The 22,356-nt window shown below is 43.4% G+C and overlaps 1 protein-coding gene and 1 pseudogene across 5 annotated transcripts in view; both read left to right on the forward strand.

Annotated features, from left to right (window-relative positions):
* Positions 1-22,356, forward strand: part of GMDS (GDP-mannose 4,6-dehydratase) — a gene marked incomplete at its 5' end in the record, with an annotated part of 495,581 nt that overhangs the window by 328,183 nt on the left and 145,042 nt on the right. Inside the window, 2 exons of one of the 4 annotated variants that reach the window (XM_079713983.1) lie at positions 454-580; positions 2,707-3,897. The exons of the other annotated variants lie outside the window; for them this stretch is intronic. Of the exons in view, the coding sequence (XP_079570109.1) occupies positions 454-580; positions 2,707-2,801 (222 nt within the window). The 3' untranslated portion in view covers positions 2,802-3,897. Of the gene's footprint in view, positions 1-453; positions 581-2,706; positions 3,898-22,356 lie in introns of those variants that run through there. 4 annotated transcript variants of the gene reach the window in all.
* Positions 13,067-14,273, forward strand: LOC307059191 (small ribosomal subunit protein uS2-like; annotated as a pseudogene). Its single transcript has one exon. The product of its transcript is annotated as a small ribosomal subunit protein uS2-like (transcript).

Genomic DNA, 22,356 nt, shown 5'->3' on the forward strand with positions numbered 1-22,356 from the left:
AGTGTACTTTTCAAGGTGCTGTACTGTAAGATTAAAAATGCTTTTTTAATTTTTTGTGTTTGTTTTTATGTACATATTATTTGTGTGAGAAGTATTATAAGCCTATTATAGTACGGTACCATATAGCCAGTTACGTTAGTTGGGCACCTAGGCTAACTTTGTTGGGCTTACGAACAAATTGGACTTACAAACGTGCTCTTGGAATGGAACTTGTTCGTATGTAGGGGACTTACTGTAAAGGATTTAGATGTTTAAAACAAGTTTAAAAAAATCCTGTGTGCTTCCCCTCCCTCCTTCCTCCTCCACCTCTGTAATTTCTGGCCCAAGAAAAAGTGACTTCAGAATGACAATAAAGTATTCAGTAAACACCTAGGATATGTAAGGCACTGTGCTAGGTGCTGGAGGTGATTTAATGCAATAATGACTGCCCCCTCCTTCTGAAATCTCGTTTAGGAGGTGAGAAGGCAGCAGATGCACAGCCCCAGAGTCCAAGGCAGAAGGTGGAGGAGAACAAAAGCACTACATCAGTGCGAGGATGTTCTCATAATAGCTGCAAAGACTGAGCATTACAGTGTACCAGGTGTGTGACATACATTATTCCATTTAATCCTCACATCCTGGCTGTTGAACTCGGCCTCCTGTCTTGGCCGCGGGCGCAGCCCCGGGGCCTCCTGCATGTTGCTGCCTTTGAGTGGACGAGGACGGGGCCGCAGCCCCCGGGCTCGTGCGACAGGCCGTCTTGGATGGGCAGCTAATTGACACCGTTGGAAGGAGGGGGTCTCAGAGGCACGGGGTTTGGTAGCATCAGCGCTTGAGGCACGTAGGAGAAGCAGCTTTCCAGGAGACAGCAGGTGACCAGGTGGGCTTGGGTTTGAGGCGCTGGTGATGCTGCTGGGCATGGCTGTGCTGGCATGGGAGCGGCGCTTGGGTTTGCCTCAGCGTGGAGTCGCTGTATCACACATCCTAGCCTGATCACGGAGGCTAACGCACCCCCGATGGCCATCCACGCACCTTCGCTAAAACAGGGCTGTCTGAAGCCGAATCTGTGATGAGTTTCCTGAAAAGCAGTATGGAAAAGGACAGGAAGGAAGATCAGGTCATAACTTCAGGAGATGCCAAATCCGGGGGCGGGGGGGGGGGGGGAGGGGAATCCCCAGGGGGTGGAGCAGACGGAAGGCGAGGCCGTGAGATGACTTAGGGACCCTGAAGACCAGGCGGCGTCAGCTATGCTTAAGATGATACAGTTAGGAAGGCTTATCCAGAAACTTCAGGGTTTGATGGATCGACAGACAGCTATTGTGTACAGTTTAATATTACGATTCCCGTTAAAAAACAGAACTGTGAAAAGAGGGTTGATTTTAAACTGAAGTGTGGGTGGTGAGAAAATAGGGATAATATAGAATTTTATTAATGTCAAAATGTATAATGGGTGTTTTCCCCAGTAATTTCTGACCCAAGAAAAATAATAAAACATTTAGTGGGTACCTGTCATTCTACGTAGAGTTCTAGAGGGCATTTAAATATAAAAATTAGGTAATTTTATATATATTTTACAAATAAGTAAATTTTATATATAAGTGAGTTTTGCCAGATATTTTACATACTTCTGGTATGCCATCCAAATCTTTTTAATGAGCTCTAAATTTAAAGAGTCACTGAAATTGAGAGGATGTTTAGAAAAAAGGAAATCCTGTGGTGTAAATGACCCAAATACAAAGTATTTTCATGTTGGTTGAGGTATTTTTTATAACATTTTGTGTTTGGGGGAAAAGCTGTTTATGTCTTCTCTCAGACGTCGCTTTATCAGGAAAGTGTTTAACTGTAGTAAAACACATACACCCAAAAATACTGGTTACATCATAGCTCTTTTTAAAATCACATTTCATTGTATTATTTTTTAATTAATAATACTTAAGTAGTTAAAATATTAAAGAGATATTTTGCTGAAGCAAAAATAGATCATTGTAATCTAACTTACCCATTATAAGAAAAAACAAATCTCTGAGGGTGTAAATAAATCTCAGACATGCTTCTGCTTTTGGTTTATTTCTGCCTTCATCACAAAGTCTGAAACATAACCAAGAATTCTCTTTTCTCCTTTCTTCCTGTCTCCCATGTATGTGAACATTAACTATTAAGCCTAAAAGCATATTGGTATTTTTCTTGAGTTATCTCATGACTGCCTGTTTTGTCTCTATGATTCCTTTCTGCTCTTTGAGTTTGTCAAATTATTGCTGGCATGGGGTTCTGATGTGAATGTTTCCCCCTCTTTTTTGTCTTAAGGAACTCACTTCCTATGAAAATAATCAGAGCACTGTCAAGACTACCAGTAATCTGTGACCTAGAACTCACCCCAATACTTCTCAGAATGATGAGTTTCTTAATATGTTTGGGCTTTGCCAAACCATCACATATTTTAAAATATAGTTCTGGTTTTGAATTTCCAAATGCATTCACTTTGAATAATTTCATAACACTAATACTTTTAAATGGGAAAATGTGAATTGGGTCGGAAGGCTTACTTTTTGCAAGCGTCCTTCAGCTCAGGTAACCTGTCACGGGGTTTCATAACGCATAAGGCAGCAAACAAGAAGTCACTTGTCAGAGCCGTCTGTTTCCTGGTAGTTTACACACCAGAAACTGAAATCTGAGAACAGCCCTTGAAGGAAAACAAAGAGCTTTACAGTATTTTTTTTTTCTTTTCAGGAAAACACACAGAAGCTAATTTTAGCTTCTTGATCAGATTGACCCAGCCTTTAACCCTGGCAGACGTTACCCCACACACTTCCAATGGACAATAGTTTGCATACCAGCCTCGCGCTGGAAACAGATGTGTGCAGGGAGCAGCCCCTCCCTCCGGACTGAGCCCGCGCTGTCCTGGGCGCTGAAACAGACAGGGTCCTTCCTAATTGGGGTAAAAACTGGGGCTTCCTTCACATTTCAGACTACAAGCTTTCCTGACTTCTTAAAAATTTATTATGTCACAGTTCTGTTTTGACCCGAGTTTCAAAATATCATTCACTAGAGAAACATCTCTTGGCTTCAGCATGAATTCTATCCTGGGGAAAAAAAAAAAAAAAAAAAAAAGAAATTGTTAGCAGCTGCGCTGCTCCTGAGTGATGGTTACACAGTTTATGTATCAAAACGTTTGGAATGCGGACAATTACCTCCTTTACTTTCCCACCAAGTCTCCTATAGTTTATATAAATTGCATTTTTATTACCAAAGAAACGTCAGTCCCCCCCACCTGCCCCCCGTTCTCCCCCGCCCGTCCTGCCCTTGCCAGGCACGCTCCGGGAAGGGCCCGCCCCAGGCCACTGTCCCATCCTGTCCCTGGCCCGTCCCCTGGCAGTGGCTCCTGGCAGCCCCACTACGAAGGAGCCCCAAGGGCTGCCAGCTCAGCAAGATTTAACGTGGCCTTCTCCACACCTCCGGGGAGACCCACTAACTGCTGAAATGCTAGAGAGTTTTCCCATGTTTGCTGGGAGACAAGGAACAATTTCTGTTTCCTTGAGCGATGAAAGAGGATGTTTCCTGTCTCGTTTGCTGTAGTAATTGCCTCTCTCTAGACTCCCCCTCACTCTGGGATGCTGTAATTGGGTGTAATATGTGTGTCCATGTGCAGAGCCCACGTACAGAAGACACAGGAGGACCATTCTGCCAGTACTTTCCATGACTGTTTTGGTAAATTCCTATCTGGAAGCTATGGCTCTGGGACTTCACTGAAATCACAAAGCAACTTAATGACCGTGGGGTCTGAGCTAGGATCCCAGGGCCAGGTCCCCAGCTGAGGCCCTCACCCACGTGTGCTGAGCAGCTTAGTGACCAGCCAGAGTGTTCTTCAGGCTTACAGGCTTGAAATCCTCCTTGATACTTTGAATTTGTAAAAGATGAATTTAGGCACATGCGTGATAGTTTTTTAAAGCTGAGACTTTATGTTACGGAGCATCGTGTAATTTACAGTGCTTATCAGAATTTTAGAAACTAAATGAACGTATTCTTCAATGTATACGTGTTTTCCGCTTCTTTAAAACATTCTTCTCTCTTAAAAATAATTATGAGCACCTCTTATCCCTCTGTGTGAATGGTTTACATTAAAATTTAAATATGCAGAATTCTAGGAGATTATAATACATCTGAATAGAATTATGTACAGTAAATAGATGTTGGACTGTTATAATAATTGCATATTAAATATATTTAATGCAAAAAAATTCTAAACTTTATAGGGCCTATAAGCAATTATTGGTCAGGTATCTATTCCAAAATATCTCTTACGTCAGCAAGTTAATAACCAATAGCTACATTTGAACTTTGTGAAGGGAGTTTAAACTATTTTCCTGGAATTTTTGTTTGACTGCCAAAGGGGAAAAATTTTTCATTGGATTTTGATTGTGAAATCCAATACTTTTTATGTGTACATTTTTATTGCCAAGGGATTCTTTATCCACCTTTTATTTTTTCATAATAAAGTTCATACATCTTTCAGTAATGCATGAATTGCAAATACCACCCTGAGTTCTTTCTCCCCACTTAAAATTTATGCTAAATATGTTTTCGAGCATGTGAGTCTCATTTCATTACTGCTGAGTCAAGTTAGATAGCTTATAAACGATAACAACAGATTAGGAAATACACAGTTTCGTTAAATAATGGTTATATTGTCAGAGGGCTTTTATATTAGTACCAGACGGAAGTTTTTGTCTGATGTACGTAGTTATTGTTGTGCAGGTCGCCAGAGGAAACACTAGATTGCAGGCGTAGTTTCTGCCGAGCAGGAAGATTGCCCGCATGCACCATGTCACTCTCCTGTAGGTTTTCATGATCCCAAGGGAGCAGTGAGGTTAGCCTGAGCCCCGCAGCTTCTGCCTGTCATCTTCTTGTCTTGGTGGAGAAAGCTGACCCAACATGCAGATTTTTATTTTATTTTATTTATTTTTTTTTTTTTTGTGGTACGCGGGCCTCTCACTGTTGTGGCCTCTCCCGTTGCGGAGCACAGGCTCCGGACGCGCAAGGCTCAGCGGCCACGGCTCACGGACCCAGCCACCCCGCGGCATGTGGGATCTTCCCAGACCGGGACACGAACCCGCGTCCCCTGCATCGGCAGGCGGACTCTCAACCACTGCGCCACCAGGGAAGCCCAACATGCAGATTTTTAAACGTCTAGAAAGAAGTATCCTTCGAGGAACAGGCCTCTTCCATGACGCTTTCCTGATGTGACAAGTTACAGCCAGCAGTTTCCGCAAGAAATGCTGAAGCCCATTGAGTTTAGCCCTCTCTTGAGTTTACTAGCACAAGCACCTGCTACGGACATGGTAGGACACCTGGGCCTTGCCTGTGTTCACTTTTTATGTCTCTCAGTAGCCCTGTGGGTGAGTGGTGCTCTCCTTAGTCTGAGGCAGAGGAGGGTGAAATGGCTCACCCAGGATCCCAAGGGGGGCAAATAGTAGATCTGGGATTTAAACCCAGGCTCCCCACCGAAATCTAAAACGCAGAGTGCACTGATTTTTATAATCTAGTGTTTATGTATATGTGTGTGCTACATACATGATGTGAATATGTGTGTATATATATGTGTACGGGCATATGTGTGTATATACACCTGTGTATTACACATATATATACAATACGTGTGTACGTATATCTGTGTGTATATGTGTGTGTGTATATGTGTGTGCGTATATGCATGTGTGTATATATGTGTGTGTGTATATGTGTGTCTATGCATGTGTATATGTGTGTATATAGTGTGTGTGTGCATGTGTTTATATATGTGGGTATATGTGTGTGGGTATATGTGTGTGCATGTGTGTATATGTGTGTATATGCGTGTTTATATGTGTGCATAGAGTGTGTGTATGCATGTGTTTATATATGTGGGTATGTCTATGTGTGTGTATGTGTGTCTGTTGGTATATGTGTGTATGTGTGTGTGCATATGTGTGTATAGAGTGTGTGTGTGCATGTGTTTATGTAGGTATGTCTGTGTATGTGTGTATGTGTGTCTGTTGGTATATATGTGTGTATATATGTATGTGTATATGTGTGTGCATGTGTGTATGTGTGTATTGGTATATGTGTGTATGTATGTGTATATGTGTGTATGTGCATGTGTATGTGTGTTTATAGAGTGTGTATGCATGTGTTTGTATATGTGGGTATATATATGTGTGTCTGTGTGTCTGTGTGTATATGTATATGTGTGTGCATGTGCACGTGCATATGTGTGTGTATAGAGTGTGTGTGCATGTGTTTATATATGTGGGTATATCTGTGTGTATATGTGTGTATAGAGTGTGTATGCATGTGTTTATATATGTGGGTATATATGTGTGTGTATCTATGTGTGTGGGTACATGTGTGTATATATGGATGTGTATGTGTGTGTGTCTATGGGTATATGTGTGTGTATATGTATGTGTATATGTGTGTGCATGTGTGTGTGTCTGGGTATATGTTTGTGTATATATGTATGTGTATGTGTGTGTGTATGGGTATATGTGTGTGTTTATGTATGTGTATATGTGTGTGCATGTGTGTGTGTCTATGGGTATATGTGTGTGCATGTGTGTATCTATGTGTGTCTGTGGGTATATGTGTGTGTGTATGCGTGTGTGTGCTTGTACTATTTCCCCACCACCACCACCACCCAGGTAGCATTTCTTCTCTCACTTGGGAGAAAACTTTCACTTAGAGAAACCCTAACTTTGAGTCATTTCAAAGTTGAGTCATTTCAAAGTTAAATCATTACAATAATCTGTCCTTGATATTCTAGTTTTTAAAATTCATTAGCTCTACTTTCTCTTGGCTAATACATTTTCATATACTCAGTTAAGTTTCCCAGAAATGTAACAGATCCAGAAGATTTTTGGTAATATTGTTATCCATTTGTCATATTTATACCATGAATTTGCATTAACGTGCATTCAGATGGGGATTTTACGTTTTCCCGTCTTCTGTAGTTCTCTGTTGGGCTAGTGACTAGGAGGCATATTTTAAGACCAACTATATATTTCAGGAAACTTAATAAAGTGATTTCACTTTTTCCCCTTTTTCTTAGCTCTTTACGGCATTATAATTTTTCTCTCTTTTGTATTCTCCTTAAAAAAAAAAAGGAAGAAACCTGTGACTTCGTTTTATTATAACCTCCTTTAGGATCCACCAGGCCTTTCCCCTCCCCCTTCTCTTCGCCCAGCGAATGGCCTGCAGGCTGTGAGCTCCCCAGAAAGCCCAGCGGTACTCCCAAGGCAGCCTCACGGGGAGCTGTTTGCCCTCTCAAGGACAGAAGCAGTTAATGTGCTTGGTTCTGCTACAAAGTAAATGGCCTGCTGAGAACTTGTTTGTATTTGTATATGTTTTTATGGTTGATGTTTTCAGTGGCCCATGTTATAAAGTAAGCCATAACTACTTCTGTAAACACGTTACAGTAGTAAAGCAAAACTGTATATTCCTAGATATTTATATCACTTCACTCAAAGCCTTGGAGTGAAACTTGAAAAATAAAAAAAAAGATTTCTTCCCAAACATTTTAGTTAGAAACTCCATTTCAGATCCTTGGCAGTCTCATGTATAGGCTTTCTTACATGATTGTTGAATAACATGTTATTATACGCGGGGAAGAATAGTTCTTTTGTTGGCTGCATTACATTTTGTGGTGAAATTGGAGAAAACAAATCATTAAGGAAGTCTATTTTGGTTCAAGACATTACACACTTATGACGAGTCTGTTTTTTAACCTTGCCAAGTTGAAAGAAAATGCAGACCCATTGGTGCTGGAACAGGAAGGCATGTTGCAGATCGCAGGCCGTCAGCAGCATCGTGTGTGTGTGTGTGTGTGTGTGTGTGTGTGTGTGTGTGTGTGTGTGTGTGTGTGCAGGGCAGCGGTGGATGACATAGGTGTGTGTGGACACCAGCGTGTATATAGCCCTGCTGCTTCTCTTAAGTGTGGTCATGGCTAATTCACTAGTGACTGGCTTTCTAGATCCTGCTCCAGAAGGAAGGAGAAGGATGTTCTCTTAATGACGTGGTGACTCTGATAATCTTACCAGACCTGCTTTCCTCGGGCAGTTTCCCTGGTCTCACGAAACCCTATTGCCACTCCTCCATTGAAACTCCCATGGAAGCAGCGTCCTGTGGTCAAAAGACAAAAAGAAAAGCTTCCACAACTTAAAAAAAAAAAAAAAAAAAAAAAAAAAGTGTCTGTGTGTATCTATTTGCTGCAGTTAGCGTGAGCAGAGAAAACGGTATGAAAAGAAAAATGCCAAACTTTGAACTTGGTCAATGGGTTGAATTCAACTTTGTTTGAAAGAGGTGGAGAAAGTCTTCATATACTTCTGTGTTTTTTGATTTGTTACAATGAGAATGTATTACTTTTCTATTAGAAGTTATAAAAAAAATAGAAAACAGAGCCAAATGTTTTGAATTACCAATAGCACTCTGACATCTTCCCTCTCTGGATACCTGTATTTTGGGAGGGGGGGTCTTTTATTTTTTCAATTAATTAATTAATTAATTACTTTTTTTTGGCTGCGTTGGGTCTTCATTGCTGCGCACAGGCTTTCTCTAGTTGTGGCGAGCAGAGGCTACTCTCCATTGCGGTGCGCAGGCTTCTCATTGTGGTGGCTTCTCTTGTTGTGGAGCACGGGCTCTAGGTGTGCGGGCTCAGAGTTGTGGCACGTGGGCTCAGTAGTTGTGGCTCATGGGCTCTAGAATGCAGGCTCAGTAGTTGTGGCGCACGGGCTTAGTTGCTCTGCAGCATGTGGGATCTTCCCAGATCAGGGCTTGAACCCGTGTCCCCTGCATTGGCTGGCGGATTCTTAACCACTGCACCACCAGAGAAGTCCCGGATACCTGTATTTTAGAAGAGGGTTAATGTACCTGAATAACTCTAACAGTGATACTTTGTGGAATCCCTGTAATATTGCCATTAGGAGTTCCTGAGCTTTGAAATGAGACAGAACTGGGATGCAGCCCTAGCCTGGTCCTTAGTTGATGCGATTTAGGACAGCTAAATAAGCTCTTTGGACCTCACTTTCCTCATCTAGAAGGACGTCATAAAAATACCATTTCTGTTAAGATGGTAGCAATGAGTGGAGATGATTAAAGCTGCTAACATATGTGGCAGAATTCCTGTAAATGCTGCCGAGAACATAGCTGAGCACACGGTAGGTGCTCGGAACTATGGGATGGGTTAGGGTCAGGGAGTAAGTGATTACTTCTCTGCTAGTGCCAGCCCTGCCTGGCCACCTCACCGGTCAGGTCAGGGTCAGGGTCCTATGGAGGCCAGGCCTCCGCTCAGCTCAGCGCCCATACCCGTGGGGCAGCGGGCCCTCTGCTCAGTGACTTCTCCTTTGCAGACAGCGGTGTTACTAGCAGACACCACGTATCAGAGATCAGAAATGTATTGTATCATACAGACTGCTTTTACCAGTTGAAGTGCTTCCTTTTTCTCTCTGCTTTGCAATATTCTACCAGTCTGGATTTTCTCGTGAGTGAAATTTGCAAGAGTAAAAGCGAGAGAGGACATCAGAATAAGGGGCCATCCAAAGAGCTGAATAACTAAATAGGAAGTTATCTGCACACGCATCCTGGCCTTTTAGTGCTCCTGATCTCTTTCATTGGAAAGAAAAAAGGAAAGGAAGAAAGAAAGAAAAGGAAGGAAGGGAGGAAAGAAAGAAAGACGAAGAAAAAGAAAGAAAGGAAAGAAAGGAAAGAAGGAAAGAAAGGAATCGAAAGGCTTGTTCCTTACCTTGTATGAATGGGAGTGGGTTTATTTTTTTAAATCTCACTTGAGCAACTTACTGACTCTTTTTAATAAAGCGGGGTTCAAAGCATGTGAGTCATCACAAAGGAGAAAAACAAACAAAAATTCAGGCCGATTTTCTCCTAGTTTTCCAAGAAATGGATTATTCCCTGGTGTTACTCACCGAGTGGAGTGAATGTCCCCTCTCGAGCCCGGGGGCAGGGCTGCCACCTCTGTCCAGGTTCCTTCTCACGTGTGATCAATAAGTCCAGACCACGAGTGGCCTCCTTTGAGAATTTAATAGCAAAAACAAAGGCACTGAGATTTTCTACCATAACTTTTTTTCCCAAAAATAGTTATCTAATGTTTACTTTGTGAAAATATCCCTTTTTCTGTCTATATTTGCACATGATCACTTGGTGGGTTAAACATCTTATTTATGGGTGGACTAACACTCTAAACATGCCTCAAACCTGAGGTGAATTGTGGAAATTTTTAACTAGATGACTTGCTTTTTTACTGCAGGCAGTATATGCAGTGGGGAAAAATGTCTTAAATGATCCTAAAGCATTTCAAGATAGAGCAAGTCCCAGCTCTTTATGTTGAAAGAGATGTAGTACACACTTGGGGGGGTCTAACCCACAGCAGAATTCATTTCATCTTACAGACGGGTGTTTCGTAGCATGATCATGTATGTTTTGTCTTAGAATTTATGATGTTTTATTGAATGTGTCCTATTGTCCCCAAATGTGACTCGTTTTTTCACATTTGATTTAAAATAAACACCTTTCTTTTTCTTAGTACAAGTCAACTAAACACAGAACTGTTCATCCTATCATTTTTCATTGGAAACTGAAATATCCAGAAACTGAAATGTCAAGAAATTTTACAAAATCATAAAATAAATACCAGTTGTTTAATGGGTTCTGTATAATGAAATTTAGAATTATAATTCTAATTATAAAGCAGAACTGTTTCAATATGTGAACTTTGAAATACACACACACACACACACACACACACACACACACACACACAGATTTCTTGGTAAAAACATTAAATACCTTCAAGTTAAATCTGCTCATCTTCCACTTGAGAGTTCTTTAAAACTATAGACATTAAGTAGCTTTTATATTGTTGAGTCTTACACCATTTAAGTCTTCATAATAGCCCTGTGGCACATGGATAGACTTTGAGAGAGCAGCCTGGGTGGTCCCTGAATGTTCCAAAGGCAGCTGCACTTTTTTTTCCCAGGTACCCTTATCTTGGGTCTTAATGTTGAAAACATTGCAAGACTTGTCATAAAGTTCTGATAGTCTTTCTGGTCCCAAAAGTTACCCTTCTTTTAGAAGGAAGAAAAAGCCCTTCTAGCCATGGTCCTTTGGAAGTAGGTTCTTATCCTTTGTGAGAAGATTCCTGTCTCTGTGAGGAAGGGAATGAAACCTCCCGGCCTGGGGAGCTGGAAGCTCTTGGTAGCCAAGGTAGATTTAGTCAGACTCTTACCCTGGAACTGATATTCTGATTGGGTTTAAAATTCTGTGGTCAGTATTAGTTCTTATCAACAGGTGAGATCTGCTGACATGAAAATGGAAACATGAGAAGGGGGACAGGCTTCAGGTCGCCCCAGAGCCAGGAGCTGCACCAATGCACCATGTTTGTGACGCCAGATTTTCAAAATGTGCTTGCAAGAAGCAAGTATGGTTTATACTCCAGTCCCTACATTTCTTTGTATGAAACCAAGTATTACTAATTGTATTAAACAATGAGTGGAGTTTATTCTGTGACTTTCCCCCAATATTTCAGTTTCCAACTAGAGAACACTAGGATGGGACAATTCTATGTTTAGTTGACTGTGCTAAGAAACATGTTTAAGAAGTTTTTGCTTTAAATCATATTTGAAGAGCATAAGTTAGTACAGACTTCTTTTCTAAAGGAAGGCCAGTGAATTGCTTTTTCTCTTACACTTGAAGCTCTTAAGGGTCTCGTGGGGATGTTGTAATCCTTGGAAAGATGCTCTTATTAAAAGCTCTGGAGCTTTCTCTGTTTTCTCAACCATCCATTATTAGCTATCTAGAACTAATTACCCCCAAGGCACCTCTTTAGGGATTTTATGATTCCCTCTGTGTCCTGGGACATCATGTAAAGTTTTCAGATGAAAAAGGAAGCCCATAAGAATTCCTTCTTTTTCGTAAATCAGATGAAAATAGGAATGACTTAGGAATAGTCGTTCCTAAAATAATTTCCCTCCCCTCCCCTCCCCCTCCCCTCCCCTCCCTCCCCTCCCTCCCCTCCCCTCCCCTCCCCTCCCCTCCCCCTCCCCCTCCCTCCCCCTCCCCTCCCCCTCCCCCTCCCCCTCCCCTCCCCTCCCCCCCTCCCCTCCCCCTCCCCCTCCCCTCCCCCCCTCCCCTCCCCTCCCCTCCCCCTCCCCTCCCCTCCCCTCCCCCCTCCCTCCCTCCCCCCTCCCCCTTCCTTCCCCTCTGTGTCCTCCCCTCACTCCTCATCCTCCTTTCTCTCTCCCCCTGCCCTTCCCTTTTCTTCTTCGCCTCCCGCGCATCCTCCTCCTGAATTTCCTGGAAGATCCTACAGCTGTTCCACTGGGAACCTCTGGTTCCCTCTGCGTCTCTCAATGCAACCTGAGCTACCGAAAGTCTACAGTCCTCAGTAAGATTCACCTGGTCCCCGTTTACTGCCTTCAGCCTCCCTTTCATGAGCTCTTCACATGAGTGGCCGGGAGAGCCAGGCATCCCACAGCCCACGCAGCCAGGCCTGTGACCCTGCTCTTCCCGTCACCTGGCCCAGGCTACACAGCCTCTCTTGGGCTGTGAGCTGCCTGCATCCTACTGGGTCCTCATCTGAGATCTGACCTCTGTAAGCATTGCTCCAGCCCAGCTTTCATCCCATGCAGAACAGCTTCTCCCTCCACTGTGCTCCTGTGGCATTGTATACAGGGCTGTATTTTAGCATTTCCCATCTCTTAACCCTAATTCTCTTCTCCTCCTTGACTGTGATTTCTGTGACAGTAAGGAGGTGTCATTATTTTTATATATCCAGCGCTGTACCAGGAGCATAGTAGCTGCTCAGTAAACATTAGTTAGATGAATAAGATGAATGAACACCAGAGCTTCTAATTCTAAAATTATGGACGCAAAACATTTTAAAATTGGGTATTTAATTTCAGTGGATTTTTATTAGGTGTTGAAAGAGGATTATGTGAACATAGTCCTTGTTTTAAAGGACCATCGAGCTTCTTTCTGCGCCAGTCAGGCAGGGGTCCATACAGCGTTGTTCTGGTTTCCTGTTGTAACTTAAAGGGAAGCTCTCACAATGTCTGGAGCCCTTGATGTCCTGCAAATGAAGGAGGAGGATGTCCTCACATTCCTTGCAGCAGGAACCCACTTAGGTGGCACCAACCTTGACTTCCAAATGGAACAGCACGTCTACAAAAGGAACAGTGATGGCATCTGCATCATAAATCTGAAGAGAACCTGAGAGAAGCTTCTGTTGGCAGCTCATGCCACTGTTGCCATTGAAAACCCAGCTGATGTCAGTGTCGTATCCTCCAGGAATACTAGCCAGCGAGCTGGGCTGAAGTTTGCTGCTGTCACTGGAGCCACTTCTGTCTCTGGCCGCTTCACTCCTGGGACCTTCACTAACCAGATCCAGGCAGCCTTCCGGGAGCCAAGACTTCCGGTGGTTACTGATCCCAGGGCTGACCACCTGCCTCTCACAGAGGCCTCTTATGCTAACCTGCCTACCGTTGTGACACAGACTCTCGTCTGTGCTATGTGGACATTGCCATCCCGTTCAACGACAGGGGAGCTCACTCAGGGAGTCTGATGTGGTGGATGCTTGCCCGGGAAGTTCTGCGCACGCGTGGCACCATCTCCCCTGAACACCCCTGGGAGGTCACGCCTGACCTCTGCTTCTGCAGAGGCCCTGAAGAGGTTGAGAAGGACGAGCAGGCGGCAGCTGAGGAGCCTGTGGCCGAGGAGGAGCTCCAGGGTGAAGGGACCGCCCACCTCCTGAGTTCCCTGCTGCTCAGCCAGAGGTGGCGGACTGGCCCGAAGGTATGCAGGTGCCCCCGTGCCTGTTCAGCGGTTCCCCGCTGGAGACTGGAGTGCTCGGCCTGCCACTGAACACTGGTCTGCAGCTGCCACTGTTCAGACCCCTGAGTGGGTAGGAACAGCCACTGAGTGGTCTTAAACTGTTCTTCTGCAAACTCTTAAAATGGAAATAGGTGGACGGAAAATAAACAGTTTCTAAAAAAAAAAAAAAAGAAAATGGACCATCCAACTTATTCAGAGAACGGTGGAGAGCGAAATGGGCCTACAAACCAGCGGTCACTGTTATCACAGGTGGAGCTCCTCCTGCCCACGGCGATGGGGGATGAGCAGTACTGCTCCCCTCAGCAGGGCACAGAGGTCACGCCTGTGGGTGTTCCCATGCAAGAGGCAAGATGCCTCCTTCGCCATTAAGTCCCCCAAAGCATTATGGAGGTCTCTAGTTTAAAAAAATTTGCGTACAATCAAAATACTGGTAGTGATCATACATAGAAAATTTTATATGTTGAAGATATAGTAAAATGTAATAGTCTACTAATAATTAAAAGCAGCACGCATTTCTTTCATTTATGCAAGATGTATTTAATCACCTACCAAGTGCAGAATACCCGTGGGAGTTGTGGGGGACATAAAGATGAATGAAACTTAGCTGATAGTAAACTTGCATCACTTGTTGGTCCAAATGTCTGTTCAGAGCAGTTCAAACTTCATAGCTGCATAGTGAATACCAGAAAAACCTCAGGACTCTGTTCTTGGTTGACTCCTATGAAACAGGACGTATTTCCACGGACAACGTGAAAGTTTTTAAAGAATTATTTCATCATTTCAGCCTCAGTGGGCCTGAGAATTTACCCAGCATAGCAGTCCCTCTAAGTCATAAGAGACTAAAAGAAGCTTTTAGACTCTGTCCTCGTAGCGTGGGACAAACTAATCAACAAGATTCTACTTCACGTTGTCAGACCGCCCTAAACCATTGCCAGTTGTCCTGAGAACACGAGGAGAAAGAGCCCCACGAGGAAAGGAGGGGCCGGTGAGGCCGGTACAAGGCAGCCCATCTCAGCACCCGCCCGAGTCACCCTGCTGCGGCCGCCACCTCCGGTTCCCAGGAAAAGCACCGGGCTCTCACGTGTTCAGTGCGTGTAAAAAGAAGACAGCCAAGTCTGTTCTAGTTTTCATAATTAACTGCCACCAAGATAAATTTTTAGTTTCCAAGATGGTTCTGTTTAAAAACGCTTGACGTTGACCATCAGTGTCCTGATGCCCTGAGCCACGGCGCTGAGGGAAAGTGACCTTCCTAAAGCCGAGCTGACCTTGTCCTCACCCCCTGGGGCAGAGGAGACCCCTGCGATGGCCCCCCTTCCCTCCCCCTCATCGCCCTGTCTGTTCCCCGGACAGACCAGGCTCTCCAGGCCGCCTTTATGTACTCTGGTCCATCTGCCCGAAAACTGTCTCCATCCTGCCTCCCCGCTGTCCTCCCACTGGTCCTCCCAGCACGGCCACTCCTGAGCTGGCCTTCCCACTCCGGCTGGGTTAGCTTAGGAGCCTTCAGACTGCACCATCCCAGGCCGGGGCCACTCCGCGTCCCAGCCTCCAGGATGGCAGGGCTGTGCCTGATTGATGTCCGCGCCCCGGCCCCCGGCCTCCGGGTGGGCAGACAGCACCTGCTCAGTATCTGTTCTTTGAATAAATGGAAGAACTATTAATCAACTGAATCAGTTTGAAAATTGATATTAGTTAAAAAAAAAATAACCGTCCCAGGTTTATCTCTGTGGCACCTGTTAGATCTTAACGTCCACCCTAAGACTGTGAACATAAACTGTATTTCAAGGATAACTGAGCTTTGTTCTTTGAGGCCATGGTCCGACCATTTTCATACCTCGCCCCCAGCGGCCGCGTAAATGCTCCGGGAGTGGTTTGTGCATCACTTTCCTCCCACTCTCTCCTCTCTTTTCGTAGTTAATCCTGATCTATTCCTGGATTGCAGAATTCTTTCACTAGCCCTCTTCCTTGTCACTGGCTCTTTAATTTACACACTTGGTTGGCTGGTTCCTGTTACTTGGCCAACAAATCTGTCCTGTGTCGTCTCCTCTGAGTAATTTATAACCTCCATAAAATGCCACGTAGAGGCACTTTTTTACATTTTTGAGTAATGGTGAGAAAGAATTGCCCTGGGAATCAAAAATCCAATGAGTCATAGATTATTTTGTTATTTATGACCAGAGAGTGGTCATTGACAATATTTGGCAATTTTACAGCTATGAACCTAGGCTATTGTGCTTTAGAATGTAATTTATTAAGCAAATAAAACTCTTACTGGTAATGGTCCTGTTAAATCTGGGGGACCACATGGGCTCCAGGCCGGTACAGCTGTGGAAGTTTCATAGTAGCCACATACATCTTGGATGTCTGGACACTAATATTTTACACTTACTTCATGGTTTTATTTATTCAGTTGCCTTTATATTCTTGGTTGGATTCTAACCAACCATTTTGGTTTAAGAAGTCATCAGCTTTGAGTAGAGAAGGAGGAGCCTGGAGAAAATAAAATGGATTTATGTTGAAAAAGCACAAATCCTTCTTTCATTAGTAAATTCAGGCTGTAAAGAAACTCCAGATGTGTTGATGGAAAATAACTGATGTAAAATCATCTTTGAAAAAGACAAGGACCTTCAACTTAATTACATATACCCGAGGGAGAGATACAGAAGTGGACACAGAGGTAGGTAGGTCTGTATATGCATGCACACCACAGACACAGACCCACCCACACACACACACAGCATACGCTAGTGCAAGTGGTGTCAGTGAGAGCTTAGGATTTCTTTTTTTTCAAATCTCCATTTATATCAGTAATATTTTGTAATGTTAACTTCGGTTTAATTCCAACCATCCTTACCTTTTAATATGTTTGGAGAAAAAGGTAATCTTGAAATTCTCAACAAAGGAAACGGATCTTTTTCAAAATTGCTACATCAGGCAGTACTTATTTTTTGTTGTTTTCATTTTAAGCTGGAAACATGCTTCCTTTTGATGCAATCGTTATATGTGTATGTCTGACAAATTCCAGGGCTAGAGAAACTCAGTTACCTACTTAACAGCATGAAACACTCTGAAGAACTTGTTTCAAAAGCCAAACTCCAGGGCCTCCCTGGTGGCGCGGTGGTTGAGAGTCCGCCTGCCGATGCAGGGGATACGGGTTCGTGCCCCGATCCGGGAGGATCCCACATGCTGCGGAGCGGCTGGGCCCGTGAGCCATGGCTGCTGAGCCTGCGAGTCTGGAGGCTGTGCTCCGCAACGGGAGAGGCCACAGCAGTGAGGGGCCCGCGTACCGCAAAAAAAAAAAAAAAAAAAAACAAAAGCCAAACTCCAAATACTGATCAACAAGAAAATTCCAAGAACGTTCCTTTCATTTGAAAGTAAGTTCTGGGCGTTACACCTACCTGTCCGTTCTACACAGAATTAACTAGACCTCGCTGTGGTCGTTGCTGTGTATCTCTGCATAGAACAGAGATGGGCAAGTGAGACCCAAGTGTGTATGTGGAAGAGGCACTAATGCAAATAAGACTGGAAGGAGATGAAACCAGGTGTGTGACCTTGAGGGCTGCCCTTGTGCTAAGCCACGCCCCCTCGAGGCTCTCACTGCGCTGTCTCCCGCTCCGTTATAATTTCCCACTTACTTTTCTGCCTCCCTGGTTAAACTGAAAGCCCCTTGCCATTTCCTTTACCAACAGGGCACCACTCCTGTGGGGGCCAGGTAGGAGGGCTGCTTGGATGAGCCCAGGCTTCCTCCCTGCTGGCTGCTGTGACTACTTCCCTGGACAAATGATGGTGCTCAGTCTGAAAATTCTCGGGCTCCTGGCTTTCCTGCATTGTTAATTTGTCAGAGTTCTCTATATTGTGTAGAATCAAGTCCTCTGTCAGCCGTGTGCAATGGGAGTATTTTCTCCCGGTCTCTGGTTGCCTTTTCACTTTCTTCGTGGTTTCCTCTGATGTGCAGTCTTTGATCGTCATCAAGTTTGGTTTATCATTTTCCCTTCAAGGTTCCCTTCCTCCAGAATCTGCTTGTCTCCGTGGTCATGTTTCTTCAGGGAGCTTTGTAGTGTTAGCTTTCATCTCAAGATCTGTGATCCACCTACAACTACTTTTGTGTATGGTGTGAGGTAGGGGTGGAGAGTCATTCTTTTCTGTACGATACCCAGTTGTTCTAGAGCTTTATTGAAAACACCTTACCTTTCCCCCATAGAATTGTTTTGGTATCTTTGTTGAAAATTAGAACAATATTTCAGTTTTTGAAATTCATTCTTTCATCCATAATTATTCCAGTGAATTTTAACTGGGTTCACATTATGGTCATTGCCCAAACAGCATGAAACACACACATGTTCCTGCTCTTGTGGGGTTTACAGTCCATGGTTCTACCCTTTGGGGGTAGATTGAAGCAAGGAAGGGATTTTATAAGAGAGTAAAAATCTGTCATTGTAAGTACAAGATCCCTGTTAGTAAATCTCACTTTCTCTAATCTGTTCTTTGAATTATAAAATTAAATATTATTTAAAAAAAAAAAAAACCACACACAACTAAAATACTGAACATGCTTTTCCAAAGCACACAGACTACCTCTGCCCCCAACTCCCAATATTGAGATTCTCGGGTCTAAATGGAGACCATGTATGCAGATGACATTTGTCATTAGGACTGGACATGTCAGCACTTGGTGAGGCCTGATGGCGGCACAGTGACAGATACATAGAGTGAACTGTGGCTTTCCACTCTGAGGGAAACATTAGCTGATTTGTGAATTTGAGTGGTATCTATTATGCTTCTCTTTTTGAAAGATAACTACTGCTTAAATAAAACCTTAGGTTTTGATTATAGGTATTAGTGTGTGAAAATATCAACAGAACCTTTTTCCTGTTTTGAAATGTAAGAATCCTAAATCCTAACCTGGGCAAATTCAAATCCATTATACGTCACTGACACATACTAATGGCTGTAATAACAGAAGGCTTTTGTACCAAAATCCAAAATGGATCAAGTTGAAAAGGTGTTTCCACAGCCCTATTTAAGTTACAAATGGGCCCACAGACCAGGGTCTCTGATGACCGTGGTGCCCGCACAGTTTCCTTTGACAGTGGATGGGGCACCTGGCCCAAATTCAGAGACTTTTAATGACTTGAATTGCTTTGACAGTATAAGCCCTGATCCAAAGGAATCTGCTTCTTGAATCCAAAACTAAGATCTCAATTTATAAGAACAGGGTTTTAAATGTATAAGAACTTTTAGTGCAGTATTCAGTATTTTAAGTAGCCCAAATAAGCAAATACTAAGACCTGTTTTGCTAGTGGGGATAACTCTCTTCCAGGCTCTGAGGTTGAGTTTTGAGTGGCTAAATACTTCTTCCAAAGTAGGGGACTAATTTGGACTTGGAACAAAATTGGTTATCTAGATACATTTTCACACACAGATCACAATTACAAATATCCACATTTTCATATAAACTGAAACCGTGCAGTAGAGGAGCCCCAAACTGGAAACCGCGTAAGTGCCCTGGACCAGAGTTTTGTGAACTGTTTTCATCTCAGAGCCCCATCGCCTCCCCTTAACACCCTTGTAAAAATTATTGAGGATCTCAAGCTACGTTTGCTTTTGTGGCTTCTATCTACCAATATTTACCATATTAGAAAATAAAACAGTGATATTTAAGAGATATTTATTAATTCTTTTTAAAAAATAACATGGTAGAAATATTTTATGAAGAATAACTTTTTAAAAACAAAATATTAGTAAGAAGAGTAGCATTATTTCACATTTGAAAAAAATCTCATTAATGTCTGGATGAATAGAAGACAGTTGGATTCTCTAATCTGCTCTGACAGTCTTACAGTGTCACAACTCAGGTGGCCTCTGGAGGACCCCTGCACACTCATGAGAGAAGGATAATGGCAAAGGCACGACATCCTCGTGTTATTAGAAAAATAATTTTGCCCTGGAGACCGAATTACAGGGTCTCAGGCAGGGACCTCCAGGGTCCCCGGATCCCAGTTTGAGAACTGCGGCTCTGGAATGCTTATGGGCGACATCAGAGCCATACAGCACAACACCATACAGCCTTACAAAATGGCATGGATGTGTACCCTTTCAATACACAGGAACATATGTTTAATAATACATGCTCCCCCTACTTAGAAAACAAACAGTATATCTTAGAATACTTAAGTGCATATTGAGCATGACAGAAAAAAGAAAGATAAAGCATACATTTCAGATCACTTCCTATATCTACTTCATAAAATCAAACAGCATGACATTGAACCATCTCAAAGGGCTAAACCAATAAGCTACCTTATGGAAATCTAAGAATGTAAAGATGGAGCTATAAGTTCTATGTGACAGGAAAGGGACCCATCAGTTCCTAAAATGAGATAAAAAAGGAGGAAAGTTGATACTCTAATACAGACAGTAAGATGTCTGTCTTAATTTCTCTTTGAAATAGAAAGCCACTCAACTTCTTTAGAAGGTTGGCTACAGGATACTTGGCAACCTTTTTTTTTTTTTTTCTCAAACAAAAGTTTTAATTTTGTTGAAGCACTTGGAAAAATATTCCACTGAGGTCCTGGAGTTCTCTGCCTTTGAATTTGCAGAGATGACCTTAGCCTAGAAAATATCAAGAGCAATGCATTTCAGCTGCCAATGGAAGTGAGCCTATGATAGTAAAGAGCTTGGGGGAAGCACAAAATAGAATAAGCACATTACTGTCATGTAAAAATGTGTATTGATAAGGCTTAGAAGTGAATCTCTAGTAAGTTTTTAGAATTCTCTGTTTATTGGCTTTGTGTTTTACTTTAGCACATTTTGACGTTCTATAATTTCCAGTGAAAGTGTATACAATTCATGATAAATAAGAGATATATCTGTCCTCTGGTAGTGGGGGAGCTAGTGACTCAGGGTGGTGTGATCAGCTGGCCCTGAGGTTCTGATTCACTGGCAGGGTTAGCACAAAGAAGCGCTTTTTACCCCAAATCCCTGAAGTAACAGAGAGAAAAGCAGAATGGCCCCAGAAATGTAGGTGGCTGAGGCACGGTTGCTGTTTCGGGGACCAGCCTCTGGGATGGTTGAGGGGGTCTGGGTGCAGCCCCAGAGGCCTCCGTGGCCCCGCTGGGCGCGATTTAAAAGACTGGAGAGAAGGACGTGGGGTTGGAAAGGCTTCCATTAGAGCCACGTTCATGCGCGAAAGCAAACCCTCCAGGTAGCCAGCTTTCTCTGTGAGCTGAATAAAAGGCTCTTATTGTTCCTGCTTCCTGACAGAAAATGAGCTGATTAATCCACTGGCCATAAAGCAATTACAGAACGAAGGCAGTAAAGGAAACCAAGTACTGGTGACCGTTCCATCTCACCCTTGAGTCCTGGCTTTATCTTGTCATCGGCTTTGTTCTCCTGGTGAATGGTCAAGTCAGTATCCTTTTCTTTCCTGGGAGCCCTGGCATTGCAGCAACTCTCTCAAGATATGCACGCAAAATCAGACACCTGTGAGCTTCAAGCAGCAAAAATCAACTCCGACCGTGTGCCCCCTGGCCTTACAGTGGAGCTCCCACCGCGTTGCCTGCACCTCGGGGTGCAGAGCTGGCTCTCTCCCGAGAACCTCGCCCCCTGTCTCCCCCCCTCATTTCCCCTCAGTGTAACCCAACACTTCGGCAACTGGAGGCCCAAACAGTCTTGTTAACTTAAAAGTTTTCCTTCAGATTTATTGACCCAGCAGAGTTGAACAGGGTGAGTGTTGATCCACGCCTCGCAGGTATTTCTTTAATTATTGGGCTGGCATCTCTAGGGCCTCATAAAAATGTGCAGTGTGAGTCGGTAATAAAGTCACTGTGTGTTTATTTATGTATTTATGTATGTATGTATTTGGGGGTGGGGGAATCGGGGGTTTTCTAAGGGGAGCCTCTACCTTCTGCCATAAATTGTAGCTGTGGCCTTGATAGGTCCCGTGGTTGAACAGTAAGGGCTCCAGGACTGCTCCCTGAAAGAGATTAAACTGTAATTAAACTCCACTATGAGTAAGGAGGGAAGGAAAAAAGAAGAAAAAAAAATGTGGTTTCATAAGGCAGAAAAGAAATACATTGAGTGGTGTTTACAGCCCAGAGATGTTTTTTGCCATCTCGACTACAAAACAGTCCTATTTTTAGCCAGCCAAGGTTTTGCAAGAAGGCCATATCAATCCCACAGTGCTGTTCTTTGAAATAATTGCACCAAGCTGGTCCCAAATCAGCAGCACTAACGGAGAGGCAGGAGGGAGCATTTCTCAAGCCTACGGTGCTGGTGACATTTGCTTAACACTGAATTATGTCGGCTGCTTGCGTGAAGTTCCACCTAATGGGAAAAAGAATTTAACTGGATCGTAATTGAACATACAGCTACATAATATCCTTTTGTTTAGGCTCAAAAATGGATTTTTTTAAACCTACTTATCGGTGCAGCTATTAAATACTGTGGCTCTCAGGCTATCAGTCTGTGATCAGCACAGTTAGTGCATTTTACCTTCCGAGGAAGTGCACT

The sequence above is a fragment of the Hyperoodon ampullatus genome (genome assembly GCF_949752795.1).
Source record: "Hyperoodon ampullatus genome assembly, chromosome: 10".
Lineage (NCBI taxonomy): Eukaryota > Metazoa > Chordata > Mammalia > Artiodactyla > Ziphiidae > Hyperoodon > Hyperoodon ampullatus.